This window comes from Miniopterus schreibersii, assembly GCF_964146895.1.
Source record: "Miniopterus schreibersii genome assembly, chromosome: 8".
Lineage (NCBI taxonomy): Eukaryota > Metazoa > Chordata > Mammalia > Chiroptera > Miniopteridae > Miniopterus > Miniopterus schreibersii.
The window spans coordinates 18,955,418-18,981,633 of NC_138109.1; the positions used below are offsets into that span (position 1 = coordinate 18,955,418).

General features: G+C 49.1%; 2 protein-coding genes across 2 annotated transcripts in view; one reads left to right on the top strand and one right to left on the bottom strand.

Moving 5' to 3' along the window:
• CSMD2 (CUB and Sushi multiple domains 2) overlaps positions 1-26,216 on the bottom strand; it is a gene marked incomplete at its 5' end in the record, with an annotated part of 488,286 nt that overhangs the window by 252,506 nt on the left and 209,564 nt on the right. The gene's annotated exons all lie outside the window — the stretch shown is intronic.
• On the top strand, positions 13,688-14,290 carry HMGB4 (high mobility group box 4; the record flags this gene model as incomplete). Its single annotated transcript, XM_081144308.1, has 1 exon — positions 13,688-14,290. The coding sequence occupies one exon, from the start codon at positions 13,688-13,690 to the stop codon at positions 14,288-14,290; it is 603 nt and encodes a 200-aa protein (XP_081000434.1).

Genomic DNA, 26,216 nt, shown 5'->3' on the forward strand with positions numbered 1-26,216 from the left:
CTGTTGATCTTGCCCAATTGGGAGCCAGAAAGCAAGGGAGCATATTGATGCAGCCCCATAAGTTAAGTCTTCCTAGGCATGGAACAGGATGCATAAGGGAGGGGAGAGGATCTGGAGGAGCAAAGAGAAGAGCATGGTAGGTCTCCATTAATAGGTACTAAACAAAAAAACTAACCAACGAGCTTCGCACCCTGCAACACTGAGATTTTACTATAATGAAAATGCTGACACACACTAAACTCCAGGAATATAACCCATATTGTTATGGTAAGAGCTATTATAGAAACCAATTACAGTATTTCACCAGATTCCATTTAAAGTAGTTTATTACAGGCCGAGTCATTTAAGTTTTCTAAGGAGCCACAAACAGTATTGTGGGTTGTGTTTTTTACCCCAGGCCAAATTCAATTCTATCTCAATGACAAAGCTCAGAGGCTATTTACATAAAGGAAGTAAAAAGAGGGAGAAATTACCTGAATAATTCAGAACCAAAAGCTGTTTATTGCAAAATGGAATGAAGGGAGGGTGATGGGGTCCCAAGAGCAAGACGGGAGCAATGATCAAGAATGTAAGCAGAAGTTGGCCCTGGGATCTGCTTGAACTGCATAGCCTGGCAAAGCCCCAGGGATCATCCCTCCCCTCCCCCCATTTCTCCCACACTTTCACCTGCTGCCAAGAAACCTGTTCATTGTTAATTCCCAAGGCTCAACCTCGCAGAGTCCTGAGCTGCTCATGCATCTTTACTCTGTTCTGCTCCTGCCTCCTTGGACTTAAATGTTGCACATTTGAGAGTTTTCTTGGCATCTATCAAAGAACTGGGGGCCCCCTGGCCAATGTGGCTCAGTGGTTAGAGTGTCGGCCCATGCACCGAAGGGTCTCAGGTTCGATTCCCAGTCAAGGGCAAGTACCTGAGTTGCAGGTTCGTTACCCGGCCCCGGCTGGGGCGCTTGTGGGAGGCTACCAATCGATGTGTCTCTCTCTGTACAATTCCATTTATATCCAACTCTGGAAAGGATTGACCTACAGTGAGAGAGAGCAGACTGTGGTGGCCAGAGCTGGGGGTGAGGCACAGGTGGGGACTGCCGGGGAATGGGTACAGGGAATCTTCTGGGCGATGGAAATGTTCTGCATCTTGAATGAGGCGGTGGTTACAGGGGATGGACAAATTCCAACATGGTTGTAGAGTAAGCCATACTCACTTCCACCCGGCGCCAGACCAGATTTACAGCTAAATTACTGAGCAGTCAACCTGAATAACCAACTGAAGGCTGGCTGAACTGAAGCATTATAACCACGATTTACAGAAGCCGCACAGAGACTGGGAAGAGGGCGGAGACGCGCAAAGGGCTGCCCCCCATGTGCGTCAAAACTTCCTCCCACCAGGAGCGTGGGGGCTCGACGCCATGAGGGGATCCCCAGCCCAGAGCAACAGAGACGGGAAGAGAAGCCCACATAGCATCTGGTCGTGAAAATCAGTGGGGCTTCAGTCTGCCTGGGAGAGAAGAGTCTGCTAGAGACCCAGCCGCCGCCTCCCCAGAGTCAAGCACTCCTACTGCTACAGCACCCGCCCGGGGAGTGCACCGCCGGTCCTCCAACTACTAGCTACACCACTCTGCTGTGCTTGAGTCCTGCAGAGGGGTCTGCTGGCTGCACCCAGCAGGGACCTTTGGGAAGCTCTTTTTCTGGAGGAGCTCTTGGCGGAGACTCAGTAAGTACTTGCCCCCCTTCTGCAAACACGGCCAGCCTGGGCCCACTCTACAGTGTTTCTTCGGAAGGCTCTGGAGGAAGACCAGGTAACCTCGGAGGGAGGTGGAATAGCCTTAGACCTTTTATAGATCTGCCCCCAGCTCTAAACTGGAGGAAACTGACACTTGAACACAGCTTGGCCCCTCCCATGCACACACAGGCCCAGCAGATGCAGCCACAAACAGTGAATAGCCTGGAAGTTCCAGGGAGGTAGCCCAAGGCTGGTTACACACAATGTCTGACATCGACGTGTATCAGAACCCTGTCCAAGTGGACCCAGAAACAACACAACCCGTGGTGGGCTTCAGACTACACCAGAGCTTGACCCAACTAGCCACACAAGTGGCACACCCAAAGGGGGATCTTGGCAGGCACCAGACCCTCCTGGGAGCAACTCTGCCTGCATAACAACTCATACATGGTGATCGAGGTTTACAAAAGGGCCAACAGCATTGAAGAATCAACTACAACGGGAAGGCGCACATAACCCACAGGAAGCACTCCTGGAGCAGCGGGCTCAGGTGACCTGGGAGACTGCGCTACTGAGCTCAACAAGACGCCCTCATCATAAAGTCATCACAAGTTGGGGAGGCAGAGCAGATCTACCTAGTGCACAGAGACAGAGTGGGGAGACAAAGAAATATGCCTCAAAGGGAAGAACAAGAGAAATTCCCCCCAAAAAGAATGAAATGAAATGGAAGCAACCAAGACATCAGATGCAGAGTTTAAAAAAATGGTTATGAGGATGCTCAAGGACCTCAGGGGAAGAATGGATGATCTCAGAACTAAACAAAGAGATAGCGAGCATTAAAAAGGACACAGGAACGGTAAAAAGAACCAGTCAGAAATGAAGACTACACGAGAGAGACGGAGTCAACAGCAGGCTAGATGAAGCAGAAGAGCAAATCAATAATTTATGCACGTATTTGACAAAACTCGGAGAGCTGTACATTTAAAGTGGGTAATTTTAGTTTATGTACATTGTACCTTAACAGAGCTAAGTAAAAACAAACCAATATTTTACTCTGAGTTTCCAGTCCTCAGAGTAAAATAACTTACTATGGCCAACAGGCCGTAAAACACCCAGTGTACCTTTCCCCTCCCGTCTCCCCCCTCCTCATTTCTTTATTCTTTATGCCCAGCCACAAGATCTCCTTGCTATTCAAAACTGGCCAGGCCTGCTTCTGCCTCAGGGCCTTTGCACTTGACATTTCCTCGGTCCACTACCTGGCTCTTCTCTCAGGCCTCCGAGTGGCTCACCCCCTTACTTCCTTCAAGCCTTTGATCAAATGTCACTTTCTCAGTGAAGCCTTCCTGGTCTGACTCCCACCTGCCTGCCCTCGCTGAGTATGCACCCGTGCGCGCGCACACACACACGCACACACACACACACCCATTCTCCAGCCAAACAGAAGACCTTATGTGAACTGGAACACACACTGCTTTATTTGCGCTTTTCTGCTTTTGCACTTGCTTTTTATGCCCTTTCCCACTGGCTGCACAGAGAGGTTAGGCAAATTGCTCAAGATCACACAGTTATTAATTGGCAGGGGTGGGATTCAAACCCAGGCCATCACACTCGGAGCCTATGTACTCAGCCACTCCATGAAGCCGACACAACATGCGGGCATGAAGAAAGGCAGTGGAACAGTTTAGGCTGAATTCCATTCTGTTCCTGTTGTTCCCCTCTCTCCTCCCCCGAGCATCCTCTTTAATTTTGCTCCCTCTCAGAATCATAATTAAAGGAGAGACACACAAAGAGAGATTCTCCCCTTCAAACCTTCCTGTCCACATTAATTTCACTATGGGGGGCCTAGGGAATTCCAAGTTCACCCAGGAAATTGCTATTGCGGTACAACATAAAATGTATTTAAGCAATTACACTCAATTTTTTTTCTTTTTGGTAAATTGACTTCCGTTAAATGGGGCTTCATTAATGGAAGCTGGCTTGGGAGGATTAACAAAAAAATCACTCCCTTTAATGCGTATAGCTGATTATGGGAAAAGTGGCTTTGAATTCCTCTGCAGAAAGCTCTAAGCCCTTCTCTTGGTAATAGGAGAGCTCAGAGCAGACTTCGTGGCAAGCATTTCTTCTTGAGAAGCTTCTCCTGCTGCCAGGATGTTGGGATGCTGATAGCCACCTCCACAAGGTGACAACAGTGACTCTGCAAGGGACTGTTGCTTAATTGTAAACTGAGGGGGAGGACTGTTAGGAGATGTAACAGTGTAAATCTCAGCCTTCCTGAAAACTGACATCCTTAGGAGGACATTCATTCATTCATTGATTCACACACTCACCAAGCATATACGGTGTACAAGGCACTGTATTTGCCAGTGGGTGCCACTCCACTGTGGTTCCCTAGCTATGGGGAGTCCCTGCTTGGCCTGTAACCTACAGGATTCAACTGCAATGTCCCCTTCTCTCTGCACCTCCTCTCGGTCAATATAGCATCTGGCTTCTGTGCTCCCAAGAGTGCCTCCTTTTGGCTTTATCTCTTAACTAATTCATGCACACGGCCTGGATCGGATTCAGAGTTGAAGCATCTCTATGTCCCAGGACCAAGCATAAACCAGCCTCCATCCCCAGGCTGGCCAGGGAGAATATGACATATAGGAGGTACTCGTCACCCTCTCCCAAGCCCTCTTTCCTTCCACCTGCCCACTGCACTCCTCCCTGGGGGATAGAAAGGACACCATGATGCAACCAGGGACACCATTCTGGGAGTGTCTTGGTGATGGCCAGAGGGCACCGAGACCCTGGTTGGAGGCTGACTCATGCTCCCTGCCATCCAAGCCACCTCTCATCCCTGACGTGAGCCTTTATTGACTGAGCCCTGACACTCTTTCATCACAAATGGTTTCCATATCTGTTTTCCTTTAGCCAAATTCCTAGGGTTCTTGTTATGTCAAGATCAACAACCCTTTTCCCAAGACAAACCCATGATGGTATATATTTTTCAGGAACTGGGTCAATGCCTGGGATGAAAGCAAGTATTTTTTGAATATGGGCTGCTGGAGGCCCCCGGTCTCTAGCCTCATCTTTGGAAAGAGGCCTTGTGGCTGCCCAAGGCTCTCGTTCCCAGAAGTGCCTGCACACCCAACTTGTGCAGACAGCTCCAAGAGACCTGAGCCAGCCTCTGAAGATTCAGCTCCTTGCTACCCACTCATATGTGTTTGAGGTTGTGTACTCTGCTCTGAACCAAAGCTTCCTCCCAATCATTCCTGCTCCAAGTGCTCCCTGGACCCCTGATCCTCACCATCCTCCCAGTCACCCAACCCAGGCATCTTCCTGAACTCCTCCCTGCCCTTCACCCCTTGCCAACTGTGGCCAAGTCTTCTCTGCCTCATCACACCTCATCATTTCTTACCTGGACTATAGCAACAGCCTTCTGAGCTCTCCTCCACCTCTATTCCTCTTCCACACTCTGTGGGACATGCGATCAAGTCCCTGCCTTGCCAGAAATCCAGCAGTGAAGGCCCACTGCTCCAGGATCAAGTCCAAACTCTCTAATGCCTTCCCTCTCCAAGGACACTCACCCTAACTCTAGCTACGTTCATGTCTCCGTGCCTTCGCATATGCTATTCCCTGTACCTGGAATGCCCTTTCCTGTTGCCTCACCTGACTACCTGGGAAAATATCACTGATCCCATAAACCTAAACAAATGTCTCCTTTTCTCCATCTCTCCCTCCCTCTACTCCCACAGGAGGAGCAGTTCCCTCTACTGTGCCCCCTTTGCACCATGGACATGCCCCTGCCATTGTTCTGGGCACATCAAATCGTGATCATAGTTTGACTTGACCATCTCCCTGCCTAGAAGGCGCGCTCTGTAAGAACAGGGACAGTACCATCTTCCTCTCAGTGTGTCCGGCAGTGCAGCACAGCGCCTGGCACACAGAACAAATGGCTTCCACAGGACGGGTTGGCCATCTGAAGCGTGCTGGCTATTTGTAAATAAAGTTTTATTGGATCACAACCATGCTCATTTGTTTACATATTGTCTGATTTCATGCTACAATGGCAGAGTTGAGTAGTTGTGACAGAAACTATAACCTACAAAGCCAAAAATATTGATCTTGCCCTTTACAGAAAGATTTTATTGATGTTTACCACAGAAGCCTTTCTGATGATGTAGCTGATTGGTAAAAAATTTTTTTCTAAGTATAGAATAATAAAATTATGCATATGCAGCTTAAATATTTCATTATAATATAAAATACTTAAATGTGCACTTATTTGCCAATCCATTTAATGCAGGACCAAGGCCTTTCCTTTAACCATGGGTTCATTCTCTGTATTGTCTCTTACATAAGCTACTCCCACAATGCATCATTCACCATTTCCAATTTTGTTACAGCTCGTCCAAATACTTATTGAGCACCTATGATGTGCCAGGCATTGTGCTAGGTGCTGGGGATGTGGCGGTGAACGAGACAGAGCCGGTCCCTGTCTCGATGGAGCTGACTCAGTGGGTGCAGCTGTCTCGCTTACGCACACCTAATGTTAAGGAAGCAAATCTTCTTAGAGCTTCCCCTTCATGGAGCCATTCCAAAGCATTCAATTTAGTTTCCATAGATGCAACTATATTTCCTTTCACACTCGTATTTCATCAGTTTATGTGATGTTTAATTTAAATCACATAATTACAATAACAAGTATGACTGGCACCAAGAGAGTTGGCAACAAACCCATCTGATTCTCAGAAAGAGCAAGACTCAGCTGGTGGGAGCAGGGAGTGCACAGGCTCTGAGGGTGGGGGTGGAGACGGCCTGCAGGCAGATGGGCTTCAGAGTTCCACAGGCATGGGTCAGGAGGTCTGCCAAGGCCACGGGAGTGCCAGCTACTCCAGGGAGCTGCTTTGGTGGAGATGGTTAAGCACATACATGCTTCTGAATGAATGAATGAACCCACCACATTCTCTTGCTTTCAATAGTGGGGCATCTTTTCTAATTTCTGATCAGGAGACAGGAAACCAGCTAGCCTTAAAATCTTATTTGAGAAGGTCTTCAGAGATCTTCTAGGTCGAGTGCCCAGCTATATATGAATCCCAGCTACAGCATTCTTGACAAAGGGTTGGTCGAGATCTGTTTTGAATGTCTTGGAAGATCAAGAACTCACCTCCTTGCCAAATCCTCCCTGCCTACTCTGATCCACACCCATCCTTTTTCTAGCTACTTCCTGCTCACCCTTCAGGTGTCACCTTGCAGCCCTTGGCTCCAGGAGGTTGGCTTCTTCGTGTACCTCTGGATGCCTTGCCCTTTCTCTGCCATAGTGCTCGGCTCACCAAGCACTGCTGGAGGTCTGCCTCACCCCCCACGTTGTGAGCTCCCTGAAGACAGGAGCTGTTTCTTCCTTGTTCAGTTCTTTCCTTAGCACCTTGCAGAGTGCCTGGCACCAAGAAAGGGCTCAGTAAATATTGCTCACTGGAAGGAGGGATGCTTGAATGAATGAGCACGTGAATGGGATCTTGCTGGTGCAATCGGAGGGCATATGTAGGGAAAGCAGAGGAGGAGGCAGGTGAGCAGGTGAGCCTGGACACAGCAGGTGGGGCCTTGAAGGCCACGCTGGGTTTCATCTGGGTTCCCCATGGAGACAAAGAAGTGCTGCCTCACCCCCTTGGTCCCTCAGCCCTCACTGTGCTCCCCATTCACATGGCAGCTGCTGGTACCTTTTGGGGGGACTTTTCTCATGTTGATATATCCCCAGTACAGCACCAGTGGAGTCTGGTAATCAGTGTGAGCAAATGTTCCCTCTTCCCCAGCAGCCACTCAATAAACTCAAAAAATGGTCAGGCTCTTCCCTGTGCAGCTCACTGTGAGCTCCAGGGAACCCACGCCAACTGCATCAGGTAAACGCCTTTCCCTCTAGATGCACTGCACCCTGGAGGCCTGCGTCTGAGCCTCGGAGAGCTGAGGGACAGGGCTCCTGGCTATGACTGCTGTCAGGAGGAATGAGGTGTCATCACTGATGTCCTGGCAGGTAAGCAGGCATATGTGGCCCCCACCATGCTGATCCCCGTCTTGGGCACGATCATCTGTCCCCTTTCCTGTCCAGCTGCCCACCTGTCCATCAGGCTGGATGTTGATACCTCCACCAGCTCCGGTCAGCTTCTGCCCTTGGGAGTGGACTCAGGTTCCACATATACCCACAGAGGCTGGAGTGGCTCTGTGGGCATCCAGGTCAGTCTACCTGCTGGACTCGGGGCATCCTATGAACTGTGCATAACTTGACCAGATCCACCTGGAATGAGGATAACCAGATGAGAAGAGTCTCCCCTGAGCCGCCTGTGTGAAGATTTAGACACCGCATTCCCATTCTGCCTGCCTTTTTCCTGCAGTACTTGGCCTGCTCCTTCCTGGCTTCCCCCTTTCCCTGACCCCAGCCAAGGGAATTCCCAGACTACCAGGAGAGGCTGAACCCATGGTCTCAGGAGTCGAACCGACTTGAATGTGAGGCCTGTCTCTGCCACTCACTGCTGTGTGGCCTTAGGCAAGTTAACTTTTCTCTCTGGGCTCCCAAAGATGATAAAGCATTATCATTTTTATTGCAATATCATGGTCACATCTGATTGAGTCACAGTGCTTGGCAGGTCAGGGCCAAAGAGCCTAAGTTGGCTGTTTGTGACCCTGCCTTCCCCACCAGTTTGGCTTCCAGGGAATTTCGGAAGCCTCACTCTAGTACCACCTTCCTTCCTAAGACATATCCATCCCTGCTTATCACTGGTCATCAGTAAATCAGCCAAACTGCTCCAGGATCTCACAGCTACTTATTGAGGGGTGTGTGTGTGTGTGTGTGTGTGTGTGTGTGTGTGTGTGTGTGTGTGTAAATGAATGGTGAATGAGTGAATGGACAAAAAGAATATATAAATGAATTAATTGATGAGCAAATGAGTGAATTAGTGACATAGCGAGTCAGTCAGTGAGTGAAGAGTGTAAACTTCAGTAGATCATGCTCCCTGCCCCAACTAATCCAATTAGCAGCAGGGTAAATGTTTGTCTTTATTTATCAACACAAGCATGGATTAAGAATAGCACAGGAAATGTTACAGACCACCAGTTGGATGAGAAAGATACTGTGTCCGCTTCCTTTGGCCACTTTAACAAGTCACTACAAATTTCTTGGCTTGGAATAACACTGATTTATTATCTTGCAATTCTGGGGGTCAGAAGTCCAACATGGGTATCACTAGGCCAAGGGCAAAGTGTCAGCAGGGCTGCACTCCCTCTGAGGCTGCAGGGGAGAATCCATTTGCTTGCCTCTCCCAGAGTCTAGTGGCAGCCTCATATCTTGGCTTGTGGTCTTTTCATCTCCAAAGCCAGCATGATAACACCTTCAGATCTCTTTCAGACTCTGTCCCACTGCATCTGTCATCACATCTCCATCTTTAACTCTAACACTCCTGCCTCCTCTTATAAGGAGCCATGAGATGACATCAGGCCCACCTGGATAATCCAGGATAATCTCCCATCCCACATAATCACATCTGCAACGTGCCTTTTGCCGGGGGAGGTAACGCACAGGTGTCAGGGTTTAGGGAGTGGATGTCTTCGTGGGGTCATTCTTCTCCCTGCCACAGATGCCTTGCTCAGAGGGCAGGTGCAGCCACTGATCCCCGTCCTGCAGGAAGAGCAGCAGGAGGGGGTGCCAGGTCCCTTTGCTCGTTACTTCTGTGGCCTGAGCAGTGGGACTGTTAAAAGCTTCTCAGGTGGTTCCAACATGACCCCAAGTTTGAGAAACACTGTGACAGAAGACATGCCCAGAGCCTATGTTACTGTGATCCAGGATAAAATCTGCCCTGTGATTCCTGAAGGAGAAGGGTCAGAGCAGGCTGTCTCAGCCCTGGGCGCACACTACTGTCAGCTGGGGAGGTTTTTTAAAAAACACTTTTTATTTTGAAATGAGAATAGGGTTGCTCAGACAGTACAGGTATTTCCTGAACACCCCGCTTCTCCTAATATTAGCATCTTATATAACCATGGTATATGTATCAAAACTAAGAAATCAACATTGCTATGGTCTACTAGCTCCGTGGAACTTTATTCAGATTTGCCCAGTTTTTTCATTAACTCTTTTTTGTTCCAGGATCCAATCCAGCAGTTCTCATTGCATTTAGTTATCATGTCTACTGAGTCTCCTACAATCTGTGTCCATCTCTCAGGCTCTTGTTTTCTCAAGACCTTGACACTTTTGAAGACTACTGGTCAAGCATTTTCTAGAATGTCCCTTAACTTGGGCTTGTCTAATCTTTTCTCATGATTAGACCGAGGGTTAGGGATTGGGGGAAGAATACTACAGAGGTGAGATGCTCTTGTCAATGACATCATAGAAAGGGGGGCTGTGATATCAACGTGGCCATTATTGACCTTCACCTTGACTGCTTGGTGTCTCCACTGTAAAGATACAATGTGCCTTTTCCCATCCTCTGTTCATCAGAAGCAAGTCCCTGACCCAACCCACACTGAGGCCGAGGGGGGGTGGCAGGGGCTTCTATTCCCATCATTTAGGTTAGTTAATCCTTGCTTTTATTATCGCTTCACTGCTTTGTACAGAGAAGGTTGTAACGAGCTAGATTTGCCCAGAATTACCCAGAGAGTCAGTGGTGAAGCTGGAATTTGAACTCATGTCTGTCTGATTCCAAAGGCCATCTTCTGATTTTCACTTCATTTTACCACCAAGTAAAGAGGAGCTCCCTCCCAGCTTGCCTAGACAGTGTTTTTCAAATTAATCCATAGATTCTGATTCATTAACGCATCACGAGCTCAGTCTGTGGGTTGTATTTTAAATAACAAAATAAAGTAGAAGAGACTATAACAGAACAGAATAGAAAACTTTTGTCTCTGTAAGCTCTCTGTGCTGAGGGATCTTTATCTTTACAGTGGGAAGGAAGATGGCACCCCCTCCAGACACACAGGGCTCTTAAGAGGCCTAAATGGACTGATATAGGCAAAGTGCTTAGGACAGAGGCTGACACAAACTAGGAATATGTAAATATTGTTATGAAGTATGCATGTGCATAAATGGGTTGTAAAATGTATGGGGTTGGCAGATCTATGAACTCCCCGCCCACTGTCTGTTTTTGCAAAGCTTTATGGCCGCACTCATTGTTACATATCTATGGCTGTTTTTGAGCTATAATGGCAGAGTTGAGTACTTGCAACTGAAACTGTGTGGCTGGCAAAACCTAAAATACTTACTTTCTGGCCCTCCAGACCCATGTCCTGCCTGGAGGTCATCTCATAACACAGGATGTAAGCCACTTCTTCCTGAGCCCTGTGGCCCTGTCCCCCAACTGCCCTGCCAGGCACTCTTGCCCACACAGACCGCGCCAGACCATGTGCCTTCCCAGGTCTTCGGTACCCTCCTACCTGGGACTGACGTCCACACTTTGTGTATCTACCTCCACGGCTGTTCAGAGGAAAGCTAGAAACATGGTGCACTGATCAGGGTCCCAGCAGAAAACAGATGGCCACTCAAATTAGATGAATTCAAAGAGTGCTTAATAAAGAGGCTATTTACAAAGGGATGGGCAAGGTGTGGGAAAGACACAGGGACAGCAGAGTCCTCAGAGGCTCGTTAAAGCAGAGCCCTTACCACCCTCGGCAGGGCCAGGCCAGGAGAGGGAGCAGTTCTGGAACCGGGAAGGAGTCAGTCAGTTAGGATGCTTTAAGGGGAAGCCGAGGCGTTCAGTCCAGGGACAGAGAGCCAGCTCCAGCTGAGCCCATGGGGAGGCAGCCAGGAGAATACCGACTTCACCTTCCTCCCTCCCTCCTCTCCAGTTGGGTCAAACAAATGGAAGTCAGAGGACACAGGATCCACTGGTGGTGCCCAAATGAGTCAGCTTATGGGCAGAGAGCAGGGTGCAGATGTTCGAAAGGGGCTCTGGAGGGGCAGACCTAAGATACCAGCACACACAGCACTGACATAGAAAGCCAGGGGAAGTTACCGTCCCATAGCTTCAGACAAGAATCCCCCACTTCATGCCTGCATGTTAGGGATGTGGCCCAAACAAAGGACTGCCATAGCTTCTACCTTTCACTACTTTCTCTTCCTAGATCTGTTGGGCCCCAGATGGTTATCATGGGGTTAATCTTCCTGGATCTTATCATGTGAGAGGGGTGAAGGTCATAAACAGAGGCCCAGATAAGCTGCCTCTGGGAGTCTGGGAGTCTGGGCAGGGTCTGATTAATACGCAGAGATGGCTAGCCTAGTTCTTCCTCACAGCCCATCTTTCTTTCTCAGGAAGAAGCTGTGTTCCATTCATCTCTGCAGTCCAGCTAAGCCTAACACACAGGTGAGCCAACCTTTTGGCCCCTTGGGAGAAAGAACCAGAGTGGGAAAGGCTACCTGGGCTGATGAATGTCCTCAGAGTAATCCCTTCTCACTGCCAGACCCTTCTCCCCCCTCCACTAGCCCAGACTTTCTCAGCTGGCATCTGGTATCTCACAGGCCTCCAAATCCAGCCACAGAACCACAGCATGCCAGCTGGAGGGTCTTTTCTGGCCATTCCCCCACCACGAACTTTACAGATGAGAAATCACAGGCTTACAGCAAGAAAGGGGCTGGCTCAGGTAGCTCAGCTGCCTCTCGGCAGAGCTGGGGCTAGAATTTGGGACTGGGTCTCTAATCAGTTTCCATCTTTCTTTCACACAAGATGGAACTTGAAGTCAACTTGGAGCCCTGGGAATAGACTTGGCAAAAATTCTAAATGTGCTCTATAGTCTTAGGTAAGTGTCCTTGTCCAGCTCAGCTGCTGAGACCATACACCTGGACCCTCAACCCCACAGGAGCAGTTCCCTATAGGCCGAGGAAGCACTGGCCTGAGTCAGGTGCAAGACTGCAAATCCACACCCACCTATTCGAGGCTGTTTTACCTTAAACAGGTTAATTTTTATGTTAATGAGGCTCAGTTTTCTAGTCTTGCATATCTGGAGCTATTATCAACCACTGAGTTGTATTAACTCCATTATCACACAAGCAAGTACCCCACGGTGTCCAGAGGTCAATAAATGACACTTGGTCTTTTTCTCCCATTTGGAGAACTGGTGGGATACTTGCAACTGCTTTTACAACAGGCCAGCGCCCAACTCATTTGAATGTAGCTGTTAGACCTCTGTGCTCTAACCCCAAGAAATGGGGACCCCTGAGATGAGGCCTTCTGACAGACCAAGGATTAGATCTCCTTTTCATGGACTCAAGTGCAATTAGCAAAATCTCAAGGTTCTCCTCCCTTCTCCCCTGGTCCCCTCAAATCTCTTCAGAGAAAGAAGAATTTAGACTTACAGGCCAGGTGCCTAGATTTTAAATCAGACAACTGGGTCCTGACAGGAAGCAAGTCACAGCTGTCATGCCTGATTATTTTTAGAGTTACTACTAAACTCTTTGTGCAGCTTGAGCTGCCACTGTTCGAGGCAAACAAAAAGACTTCCCATTTTACCCCAGCAGCTCTGGAGCCATCCACCTCCTCGCCTTCATTGTTTCCAGCCCGTCTCTGGAAGGGGTGACGTGGCACCTTGACAATTTTATGGCGAGGAAGGCAGATCCCCTGGTTTGTTGCTGCACCTGGGGAATCAAAAGCACGGGAAGCTGAGCAAAGCCCGCTGCCTCCAGGAAGCCAGGGAGAAATATTCCAGGGGAAGGATCTGCTCCATAGCTTTCTCCACAAGAACCGTTATCTTTCATGAGAAGCAAAACATTGCCGGTCAGGTAGCCAACCAATGAGAGTCCCTCTATGCAAATGCCAGGAGTGGCCAGTTGGTAGGTGATGTCACAGTCCCCTCCTATTATGCAATAATGTCACTACCACTGAAAAGGCCAACCTCTGGCTGCGACTCCCGCAGAGAGAAAAATTCACAGCAAGCAGAGCGCCTTCTAGATTGCTCCTGGAGTGTGGGGACAAAAGTCTCTGCTGTCCAAATTACTGAATCCAGAAAAACAATGATCGTATGAACATGGCGAAAGAAATCCAGCTCAGGCCCAAGGTTAATGTCTCTTCTTACATCCACTTTTTACTGAATTACAGAAACAAGTTTAAGGAGCAACAGCCAAATACCTTCCTTGGCTTTAAAGAGTTCTCTAGAAAGTGCTCGGAAAAATGGAGGTCCATCTCAAAGCATGAGAAGTCCAAATATGAAGCTCTGGCCAAGCTCGACAAAGCCCGGTACCAGGAGGAGATGATGAATTACGTGGGCAAGAAGAAAAAGCGGAGAAAGCGGGACCCAAAAGCACCCAGGCGGCCTCCATCATCCTTCCTACTCTTCTGCCAGGACCACTATGCCCAGCTGAAGAGAGAGAATCCGACCTGGTCGGTGGTGCAGGTGGCAAAGGCCTCGGGGAAGATGTGGTCTGCACAGGCGGACATGGAGAAGCAGATGTATGAGGAAAGAGCAGCTCTCCTGAGAGCGAAGTACTACGAGGAATTGAAAGTCTACCGCAAAGAGCGCGAAGAACGCATCTCCAGGAAGAAGAGTCTCCGAGGGCCGGCGAGGAAGACCCGGTGCAGGGAGTGCGGGCAAGACGAGGCAGCTGAAGCTGGGGGATCCAGTTAGAAATAAAATGCCGTTCACCCGTACTGCCCTGGTCTTGTGTGTGGCGACAGAGCGGCCACGGCGGCTGCTCTGGGGGAGTGGTGTGGTGGGGCTGAGATGGGGGTTCGGAAACTGATCCTGGGGAGGGGCGGCTTTGAGAGAAATGGCAAGTGTCCCAGGCACGTGTGTGGGCAGCCCCTGCAAGGCTTGGTTTGGGCGGGCTGGGGGGTCTCAGGGTATGGAGAAGCTAGGAGTCACGAAGGTAGGAGCATCCAGTTCCAAATGGTTACCCAGGTTGGAAGGCCCTGCTCAGGGCCACGGCCCTACTCAAGGCCGGGTATAAGAATACCAGTCCTGCCAGCCTCTACCAGGAGGTCAGGAGCCTGGAGTGCAGGCGGGCCTTAGGGGCCTCGGTTTCTCCAGTAATTCCAGAACTGGTCCTGCAGCAAGGCTCAGGTACCATTAGTGGGCCAGTGGCGTTCCCTATCCTAGTCAGGATGAAGCTCAGGGCTGATTTTACAAAAACAGGTGCCTGAGTCTGCCCCAAGTCCTAGAAGTTGGAGAAAACCCTGTTGACATTTTGGTGGGCACCCACCCAGTCACTTTTCTGTGGATATAAGCATAGCACACAGAGAACAGAGAGGTGTTGCCTTTACCACCACCCAGCGTCGGGCACCCATTCCTTTTCCTCTTGCTCACAGCATCCTGACTCTACAGGACCAAGGGCTGATGGCATGGAATCCCCCTGGTCTCAATACTCAGTTTAGTGATAAGCATGTGACCCAAGTTGGTCGAATCAGAGTGGATTTCAGGACTTGTGTAAGAAGTCCTGGGGGAGGAGGCAGCCCTGGGGGCTGATGACAGTCATTTGGCTCATTCTCAGGCTAAACTTTTCACTGAAGATGGGCCCACATATTTCAGTTTTTGTCTAAGATGGTTTGACTTAGGTTTTCTACCACTTGAGTCAAAACTGGTAATTTTATACCAATGGGATTGTTCTGTGTCTGTCTGTACTGTAACTATTTTTCAGGCAACAATGTACTGTGGGCAGTGTTTTGTACCAATCAATAGAGATTCACACGGAATGTTTTGAAATGGCTCTTGACTTCCTGACATCAAACAGACTGGGCCAAAATGCAAAACTGCTTATTTGTCACCAGGTTACACATATAACAGACTACCCTGGTCCCACCTCTAATCCTTAGTCCACAATGAACGTACACTTACTACTCTACTGTTCGAACTTTTACTTTCAAAGGTAAAAAATACATATATTTGAAAAGTATTTTAGAACTGGGTGATCCTTTAGAAGATGAGAGGTAATATGGTGGAGTCATTTAGAAATTCAGGGTCTAGAATCAGGCAGGAATCCCTGGATTACGTAGGACTCCCATGTGCCAGGCCCTGTGCTGGGTGCCAGGAGGTCCAGCAGGGACTATTGTTAGGTTCCTGCCCAGAGAGAACGTTCCTTCTGATGAGAATGGTGGACATGGGCATAAACCATAGCACTGCAAGGCAGGAGGTCTACATAACATGCTGGAGGCGGGACGGGCACCCTCCAAGGCAACCACTGAAGTCTTCACTGAGGAAGCAGCTTTATGATACTTGGCAACCTCGAACTCATGCTGTCAAGGTTCCCATTCCCCACAGCCGCTGTTCCACCTTGGCTCTGCTTCCCCTCCAGCCCAACCTCCACCCTCTCAGGAGACGTTCTCATTTTCTGCTTCATTGAGAAAATAGAGACCATCAGACATATGCATTCTCAGTTTTCTTCCTTCTCAATGTGTAACCCATACCCATCCTTTCCTCGTCTCATGGAGAGTTGTAACTGTCTTGCTACCTACCCCCTTCCCCTGCCTCCCTCAGGCCTTGGTCCTCACTCTAAAGATGCTGACCTCTCAGCCTCTAAGCTTACATAGGTTAGCTCAGTGTCACAATACAAGTGGCTCCCATCTTAACCACAGGACCTTGGGCAGGCTCTCATTCCTGTGTGTCTCAGGTCTGTCATCTATGCGATGCGGTAATGCCTGCCTTACAGGCTGTTTTAGTGATTAAATGATGTAACACATGCAAAAGTGTTTGCCATAGTCCTTAACACATAATAGGGACTGTGGTGGACACCCTCCAGGGAGGCTCTCCCACGGCTCCCCCCTCCCCACCCCCATTGTATGGTCTCCTCCCATTAACTGTGGGTAGAATCTGCTTCTAACCAATAGAGTAAGGCAAGTACGACGGGGTGTGACTTCTTTGATTATGTGATGACATATAAAACTCCATCTTGCTGGGTGATTTGCTCTAGGAATTATCCTTGTTGGCTTGACAAAGTAAATGGCCATGCTGTGGAAGCCCACATGGCAAGGAGCTGTGGGAAATCCCTAGGAGATGAGGGTGGCCTCAGACCAACAGTCAGCAAAAAGCTGAAAGTCTCAGTCCTACAACTACAAGGAACTGCAGCAACCACATGAGAGGGGAAGCAGGTCCTTCCCCAGCTGAGCACCAGGTGAGGACTCAGCCCAGGCTGCCACCTCCATTTCAGGCCTGTGAGACCTCAAGCAATGGGCCCAGCTAAGCTGTTACTGGATTCCTGACCCCCAGAAACAGTGAGATAATAATGAACGTATGTTGTTTGAAGCCAATCAATTTGGGGTCATTTATTACCCAGCAATAGACAACTAATACAACACTCAATAAATGCCAGCTGCCTTATAATTCTAGAAGAGGCTGTCTTTAACCATATTTCTCCCTCCAGCCTCCAACGTACCTGTTTAATTTCCTCTCCTTTGTTACCAATTGCTTGAGTTGGAGGAGGCGCCCGGTGCTAATTCGATCCTGTCTTGAACTCCTTGGTAGTGATTCTAGTTGCGTTGTCTGGTTTCCAGCCTGACGGGTGGGCTCTTGGTGGGCAGGGGCTGTGTGTTACAGCACACGCCTTTCTGGGAAGAGGCCCCCCACACAGCTGGGCGCCCGCCCTCAGGCCACCCCTTTCTGGTTTCCTGTGTGATTAATTATGTGAATGTGGGTGGCCAAGTCAGAGTTTTGACAACAGTTTGCAGCGCCCCTGCTGAAAAATAACTCCATTAACATTTCTTTATTAAGGGCCAATAGGAGGGTGTGAATCTGCTGGCTTTAAATGCTGCAATGTAATGACAGTGAAGGGGGAGGTAGGAAGGGGGAGGAAGGAAGGAGGAGGAGGAGAAGGGGGAGCCAGGCGGAGATAATGGGTGACAGGAAAAGCAGGCGGAAAATCTGGTGTGGTGCCAGCGTTCTAGACCCGTTTGGCTGGGCTCAGGGGCCCCCTGCCCTTGGGGAGAGGAAGGCAGAGTCTTTGGGCCCATCACCCTCTTGTCGATGACTGAATCACTCCACTCCAATCCTTCTCACCTAGAGCCTTTTCCTGCGTTCATTAACTCATTCATCTATTCATTTATTCAACAAATATTTATGTAAATCTTAGGCCTGCAATAGACCAGGAACTGCTCTGATGCTATGGGTAGAGCAAGGTCCCTGATCTCTTACATCCCAGTGAGGGGGAGACAAATAAATATGTCAACAAATAAACACACCAGGTCATTTTTTGACAGTGTCAAGTGTTCTGAAGAAAAGAAACCAGGGCAATGAGATAGATAATGATAAGTGGGGTTGAGGGCACCTTAAATAGGTACTCAGAGATGACATTTAGGTTTGGATTTAAAGGACAAGAAGGAGCCAGGCATGTCAGGGTCTGAGGAAGAACAGCAAGTGCAAAGGTCCTGAGGCAGAAGCAAGCTTGGCATATTGAAGGGACAGAAGGGAGGCCAGAGTGATTGGAGGTGTTCATGTGCTGGGGAGATGAGGCTTGGGGGGGGGGGGCTTGTCAAGGAGTCTATTTTAAAATCTAAGCACAATGGAGCAGCCGCAGAGCATGAAGAGCCATATGCTTCCATCTTGACTTCCAGTTACTCGTCACTCTCGAGTCTTTGGAGACTATCAAATGTCAATGAGGGGATGCCTGTCCCTCCCAGGTCTGTGAGAGAAAGAGGCATGGCTAGCAAATGCCGAATCCAAACCCTGGGCATTTTTCTGTTTTGGAGGAGAGACTACCTGGTGTTTCTTGGAGCAGCTGTAAGCTAAAAATCTGTTATGGAACGTCTCCCCCTGGGATTCATTTCCCTAGGAATGGGAGGAAAAGGTGGGCACCGTTGGCAGAATACTCCAGGGAAACATTCCTTCCTGAGTCTCCTATTTCCATGTGGATCAGCCACCACTAGCCAGGTGGGTCTCAGCTTTGAGCCTGCATTGGCATCACCTCCGAGCCTAGTAAAACACAGACTGCTGGGCCCCATGCTTTGTCTGATTCAATGTTTCTGGGAGCTCCACCTATACTTTGCATTTCTGAAAGTTCCCAGGTGGTCCTGATGCCACTGGTCCCAAGACCACAGGGGAATGCTGTCCCTCCTATGGCCTGACTTATCTGGTGGAGAGTTTGGGAGGAGGAGTGGCCGGGCTCTTCTTTCTTCCACCCACCCCCTCACTGCGGAGTGTGTTCAGGTCTGCTCTCCAGTTGGTTCATCAGCAGTAAAGGTGACAGGCTGAGCCTCAGCTGTCTTTCTCCTGCACCTGCCAACTGACTCTGAATTTAACAGGGGAAGAGATATATTTATTTACTGGGGTTCCCTCAAATCCCAACAGAGAAGTTGATCCCACTTGCAAACAATCAGTGCTGGGCCACATGGGAACACTGGGATCTTAGGGCTGACTTTAGCCTTCACTAAAGGCTGAGGGCCAGGTGCATGGGGAGGGTAAGTCATCAGGCACCCATTGATCCTGCCATGCACCTCTGATCACACTCCTACAACCAGTACCTGCTACAGGTGTGCGGGAGAGTGAATGAAATGCCTGGGACCTCACTGTAAACCAGGTCTGGTGTGCAAGAAGCGCCCAATGAGTGGGGGTGCCTGACCTGGATTTAAAGGATGGCTTAAAGAAGGTGAGAACCATACACGAAAAGCAGTCAAAACAGGAGAAAGAGAATGTCCAAAGGCCCAGGGGGGAGCAAGTGACCCTCTAGGCTGGCCTTGACCTCAGGGTCAGATCAGCAGTGACACAATAAGCATTCTCCTGTGGCAATCCCCTTGTGACAATTTCCTTGCAACAGCTCTCCCTACCTGTCTCTCCCTTTCCAATCCTTCCTCTGCTCTGGCTGGCTGAGCAGTGTTTCAAGACTCCTCCCCTTCAACAGTGACATGTTTCCAAGGTTGCTGTCACCTATGGGAGTCTGACACAGTATAATCAGGCCATGGCTGCCTCACCAGTTGCACCGTCGCCCATACTCAGCTTCTGAAATGGCTCCCAGGGATCTCCAGTTCCTGGTATTCAAGCCCTTGTGTAATTCCTTTGAGTAAAGGCTGGACCTAGGGACTTACTTTTAATGGACAGAATAGGGCAAAAGTGATAGGATATCCCTTCTTCAGAAGTGACTAGGCTATAAAAGCCCCCGCCCACCCCCTGTTCCCTCACTTGCTCTAAGAAATCTGACATGTTGAAGCTGCCCTATGGAGAGCCTCAAGTGGCAAGGAACTGAGGGTGGCTTCTGGCCAACACTCAGCAAGGAACTTAGGTCCTCAGTCAAAGAGCCTGTGAAGAACTGAATCTCACCAATAGCCATGAGTGAGCTTGGAAGTAGACCACTGCCCAGCTCCAGTGGGCACCTCTGCTGCAGCCTGTGACAGCCCAGCTAAGCCATGCCTGATTCTCAACCACAGAAACTAACACAGTTGTTTCATGCCAAAATAAGGTTTGGGATAACTTGTGACAAACCAAAATAGATAATGAATACACATTTTGGTACCAAGAGAAGGACAGTGTCATGAAAAATATCTAAAGATGTGAACTGGCTTTGGAGCCAGGCAGTGGGAAGAGGCCGGGAATGTTCTGAGGAGCTTGTCAGAGAAATCCGGACTTTAAGGATGCTGCCAGTGGGGGCTCAAAGGACACGAGGAGCATGCTACTGGACCCTGAAGGGAGGGTGCCTTTGTTACGTGGTGGCAGAAAGCTTAGTGACATTGTTGTTTGCAGGTATGTGGAGGGCAGAATATGTGCCTAATAAACTTAGTGACTGAGCTAAGGACATGTCCAAGCTAAGTGTAGACAGTACTGTCAGGTTCCTTCTTGCTACTTGCGGAGGAAGAGATAAAATGAGGGAAAGATTGTTAAATAAAAAGAAGCCAGGACTTGTTAGTTTTGAAAATCCTCAGTCTCCCAAGACAGCCCAAAATGCTAAAATTTAACAAATAGTTCTGAGCACTATCAGGAAAAGGTGGACTGGAGATAGAGCTGAGGGTGTGACTGTAGCTTTGGTTACGACCTCAGGAGATCAAGGGATCATAGTATTACTCAGTCACACAAAGGCCCTTTAAAGAGATTAGGGTGGCCTCACAAATCCTCTAGATCAAACTACAGGGCAGGTGGGAAGCGTAAGAGCACTGTCCCCTGCCACCTTAGCAGAAGCCCAAAGTAGACAAGGGTTTAGTTCAGAGACATTTGTGGGTGTGGCTCTGGTATAACAGTGAAGCTCAATATGAGTCCAGAAGACCCACAAAGTTTTTGAGAAAACCTATTATCAGAAGAAGCACTGTCGGCTTGGCCTGACCAGGACAGAGACAGCAACATGAAAGGTCAGCAAACACCCCAAACTGTCAGTAGGAAGCAGACTGCGAAGTTAGCTTCAAACATGCATTTCTGTTCATGGAAAAAGAAGGGTGACTCGGAGGAACCAAGAGCTCAGCAGGTGGAGCTAAAAGTCATGGGGAATTACTTCCAGATTTTGAAACGAATAAAAAAACTTGCGATGTTTCCCTGGATTTCAGAACTGTTATGGACCAGGGACTCCTTCAGGCCTCACATTTCCCCTCTTTTGGAGTAGGACTGCCTGTAGCCATTGCCCTAGGCTTATCCCAGCACTGTGTATGTTGGGCATGTGAGGGCACCTAACTTGTCTCTAGTGTACAGATCTACAAATCTAGAGGGACAGCATCAAGAACCTGTAGTTAAGGAACAATACCCAAGAGCCTCATCCACACCTGAGCCTGATTTAGACAATGAGATCCTGGACTTTGAGCTGACACTATGATAGGATGAGACTTTGGGGGACCTTGAGACAGGACTACTGTATTTTGCATGTTGAAGGGACATTAATCATTGGGGGTCTGAGGGCAAACTGTGGTAGACACCTTTAGAAATAACTAAATGATCTTTGTCTCCTGTTATGCATGCCCCCTTATGCCCTCTCCTCCCCTTGTGTGTGGGTTGGGTTTAGCGACCTGCTCCTAACAAAGAGAAAACAGCAAAAGTGATGGGCTGTCGCTCTGAGATTAGGTCACACAAGACTGTGTGTGACCTAATCGGCTGGCCTCTCTCCGGCTTGCTCTGCAGAAGTAAACAGCCATCCTGAAACCTGCCCTATGGAAAGGAGCCAGTCAACAGCACCGAGGAGCTCAATCTTTCCAACAACTGTGTCAATAAGCCTGGAGCAAACCCTTTCCCCCAGCTGAGCTCTCAGATGGCTGCAGCCCTGGTAGACACCTTGATTGCAGCCTTTTGAGAAACCCTCAGAGAACCAGCTAAGCTCCACCCAGACTCCTAACACATAGAAGATTGAAGATCATGAATGTTCCGAGCCATTCATTTGGGGGTAATTAACTACACAGCAAGACACTTAACACCCCCACCCTAGGGTTCTGCTACACAGAAGCACCGTGTTCTAACACTCTCCTCAGGGCCTTTGCACATGCGACTCCAGGCTGGCTTCAAACTTCCTACCTTTTAGGTTTGGTGAATTTCCACCCGTCCTACAGGGCTCAGGTCAAGCGTCCCTTCCTCCAGGAAGCCCCTTTTCTTCTCCCAGTGCCCTCTCTGTACTCCCCATAAGACATTGACATCCTACCAAATGCAATCATTCTAACTATCATTTAACACCCCGACTTGTGGAGAAGGGCAGGGACCTTGCCTCATTCATCCCAGTAGCCTTAAAATTGAATATAAGGATTGGCATGAAGTAAAATAATAATAGAGTAGCCATCCCCCCTTACCCACAGGGGATACGTTCTAAGAACCCCAGTGGGTGCCTGAAACCACCCTGTATACACTGTATATACTGTAGTATTGAACCCTGTATATACTGTGTTTTTGCCTATATATACAAACCTATGTTAAAGTTTAATACATAAATTAGGCCCAGTAAGAGATTAACAATAATAGAACAGAACAATTATAGCAATATACTGTGGTAAAAGTTATGTGAATGTGTGGTCTCTCTCAAAATATCCTGTTGTACTGAACTCACACTTCTTGTGAGGATGTGAGATGATACAATGACCATGTAGTGAGATGAAGTGAGGCAAATGACGCGGGCACTGTGATAGTGACCTTCTTACCCGGCTTCTCTTTGGCATATCCGAAATGCCAGTATCACTACCCTTCCACTTTGGGGCAACTATTAAGTAAAATATAAGGGCAACTTGAACACAAGCACTGTGATACTGGGACAGTCCATCTGATAACCAGGAGGGATGCTAAGTGGCTTCTAGGCAGGTAAGCTACGTGCAGATGCTGGACAAAGGATGAATCACATCCTGGGCGGGATGGAGGACAGGGAAGGAGGGCCACAGCATGAAATGTCATCACACTAAGAATGGTGTGCAGTTTAAAACTTATGAACTGTTTCCTTCTGGATTTTCTGTTTAATGTTTTTAGACCATGGTGGACTGTGGGTAACTGAAACAACAGAAAGCAAAGCCGCAGATAAAGGGAGGCTGCTGCAGCAAATTTATTGAATGCCTGTGCCTTGCCTGGTGTGGCTTGAGGGAATTTACATGTAACTATCTTATTTAATAAAAAATCCAATGAGGCATGGAGTTTGAGGAGGAACTGAGACTAGGCTGGGTGCCAGGTGCTCAGCATATGCTTGCTAGAAAAGGACAGGCCTTCTGCTCCCCCCGTCCAGCACCTGGCAGCAGCAGTCAGTCCCCCTTTTCTCAGAAACTCTGCAGAGTTGGGCCAGAAGGGCTCCTGGGCACCTAGACACATACCTTGTGCTTGACTGCTTATGTGATGTGGTATTTCCTGAGAAATACCTGGATCTATCCATTGGCATCTCCCAGGAAGGGCTTGGCTGGCACCCAGAGAATGTACTGGGTGCCAGAAACCACACCTCGGGCTCCCTGCTCACAGCTGTGCCTCTGGCGGGCAGACAGAACACACATTTTCCTCCCTTCCTACCCTGTTATTACAAACAGCATAAATTCCTCGATACTCACGTTGCAGCGAACAGATGCGGCTCTGTATTTTTAATGCATTATCTGCAATTAGCAGCAGTGGGCATGGAGACCCCGGCGGTCCCGGGGGCTGCCCCTCGCGGATGCAGCTGCGAGTACATTTGGTGGAGGAACGCGGCCAGGCTCCTCTGGCCCACGCAGCTCTGACAAGTGGGTGAGGGAACGTCTATTTGCAGAGAGTCTGCTCTGCCAGGAAGTGGGAAGGGTGCTGAAGCCTGCCTGTCGCTCCTCTGCTGACCTGGCCTTTCTCCCACCTTCTGTAGGTGGCCTTTGCTACCTACACACCCTAAGAGCATGTCCTCCAAGGGGGGCCCCAAAGGGCACACCGCAGCCCCAATGTGAGCGATAGCACTCTTCACAGGCGTGGGCTCTGCAGTATGGAGTAAAGGTCTGTGACATGCAACAGGGGCTGCAGTGCCGGGCAAACCTAAGAGGCGTCTGCACGCACTTCAGAGAGGACGGGGGCTGGCCAGAGAGAGTCAATGGGTGCAGACCAGCTCTGGCCAAAGGATAGGGACATTTTTTGTAATAAATATAATTCCAATAACTAGCATGTACTGGGCACTTACTATGTACCAGGCCCTGTTTCTAAGTGCTCTTCAGACATCACCACATTTAATTCCAGAAGACAGTGTCCATACCCACCCATCCCCCCACAGCCAAAGACCCCCGAGAACCCACTGCAGCTGAACAAGTTGGGGTTATTGGCTCGTGGGGACAAAGGAAGATGCACAGTACCCGGAACTGGGGAGGCTCAGGGGTGTCGGAGAGAACTTTAGGGTCTGGGGACCCTGTTAGGTGGTTACGGGGAGGGTTCAAGGAAGAGGAGCTTTGCCCTGGCTTGGAGGCTGTGCGGAAGTAGGTGTAGGTCTCTGATTGGGTACTTAATACATTTTATCCAGAAGGTGGGAGGAATAAAGCACAAGTAAAGTTGTGATTGGTAAAGAACAGCTGCCACTCATATTAGCCAAGACACAGAGAGAGGAAGGTGTGGTCATTTCTGTATTTTGGAAATGTTCTTGGTTTCGTCTGAGTTCAGACATGATTACGAAGTGGGCTTGTTTTTTACATTACCCATCATGGTCACAGCATGGCTTTGCCTGGTATTGACATTCGTGTTCAACAGGAGAGCACCAGGTCTCGGCGCGGGGGCCAGGCCAGCTCCCTGCAACACCTTGGCCCACCTGACAGTGCTGGACCGGTCTTTGGCCCTCAGGTGCTGCTGTCTTCTTTCTGAACAGGCCCCATTACTGCGACAGTTGACAGAAATAATGCAGTTGAGGCTCAGAGAAGAGCTGTCACAGTTAGGAGGTGGTACTGTGATTCCAGGGTAACTGAAACTCAGGCCAGTGCCGAGGGACGCAGCAGAGGGGGCTGGAGGGTGGGGTATGATTACAGGCCAGGCTGACCACGAGGGGTCTGGCCACAACAGGAAAGCAGACACAACATGGGATTGGGAGCCAGAGATGTCCCCTTTAGAAACCTGTCCCTGCAGCTTACTAGCTACATGGTCCCAGACAATTTATTGAACATCAGAGATTCAATTGTCTTCTGCATAAAGGGAATACAAAAATCTGTTTCCCGGGGTTACTGGGAGAATAAAACTAAAAGATGAAGTATAAAGCCCCTGGGAACAATAGGTAGCATGCTAAGCACCTGTTGTATGCCAGCCACTATCCTAAGTATCGCACATGTACTGACTCACCTAATACGGCAAGCCCATGAGGCAGATTCTCTTATAACCTCTGGTTAGCAGGTGAGAAGACAGAGGCACAGAGAGGCGAAGCAACGTATCTAAGGTCACATAGCTGTCAAGTAGTAGAACTCAGGGATTCTGGTTCCAGCACCCTCACTCTACCGCCTCGTGGCAGCTGTTGGATCACTGCTCCTGCCGTCCGTTGCTGCAAGGGCTTCAAGACTAGTCATATTCTAATGGCTGTTTAATGCCCTGGAACTCCCCAGTCCCAGGCCTCTGCTTGTGGAAGGGTCTAAGCTGCTTACTTGGCTCTGGTTTGGAAAGTACTCATTTCTTTTTGGAAGGTCAAATCATTCTTGACATGACAGATAATACAGATCCAGGTCGCTGTGGTCAACAGATCAAATAAAACATAGCATTGCCTTCTTTTTAGTAAGTACTAAAGTCAGAGAAGAACACTGGGAAATGAGTGAAAATTAAAGGGGGTGGGGGAATGACCCAATGCTGCAGCCAAAACCCTCCTGTGGCAAGACCCACGTGTGGGCAGAAGGCAAATGGCTGCCCCAGAGGAACCGGACCAGACGTGGCCAGTCTCCTTCAACCCGGTAACAACGGAAGCTGTTCAAATCGGCCACCGTACCATGGCCAAGGCCGCCTCGGTGTTGCCTAGTCCTAACCTGATGAGTGAGCTTATAGGTTGTGTCACCAATCCTGGCAGACTGGGAGGCAAGGACTCCTGGGCCCAGTGATTCCAGTAACAAAGCCACTGGCCCTGCTAAGGTCACCTTCCACCACCACCTGGGAGAGAGGAAGTGCTGGAACTCACATGGACATTCTCCTGCCGTCTGATACAACCCCATATCATTGTCACCAACCTTTCTGAGGCTCATCTGTTCTTAATTATATCTCTAAATCCTCAGGCATTACAACTCTGAGAATT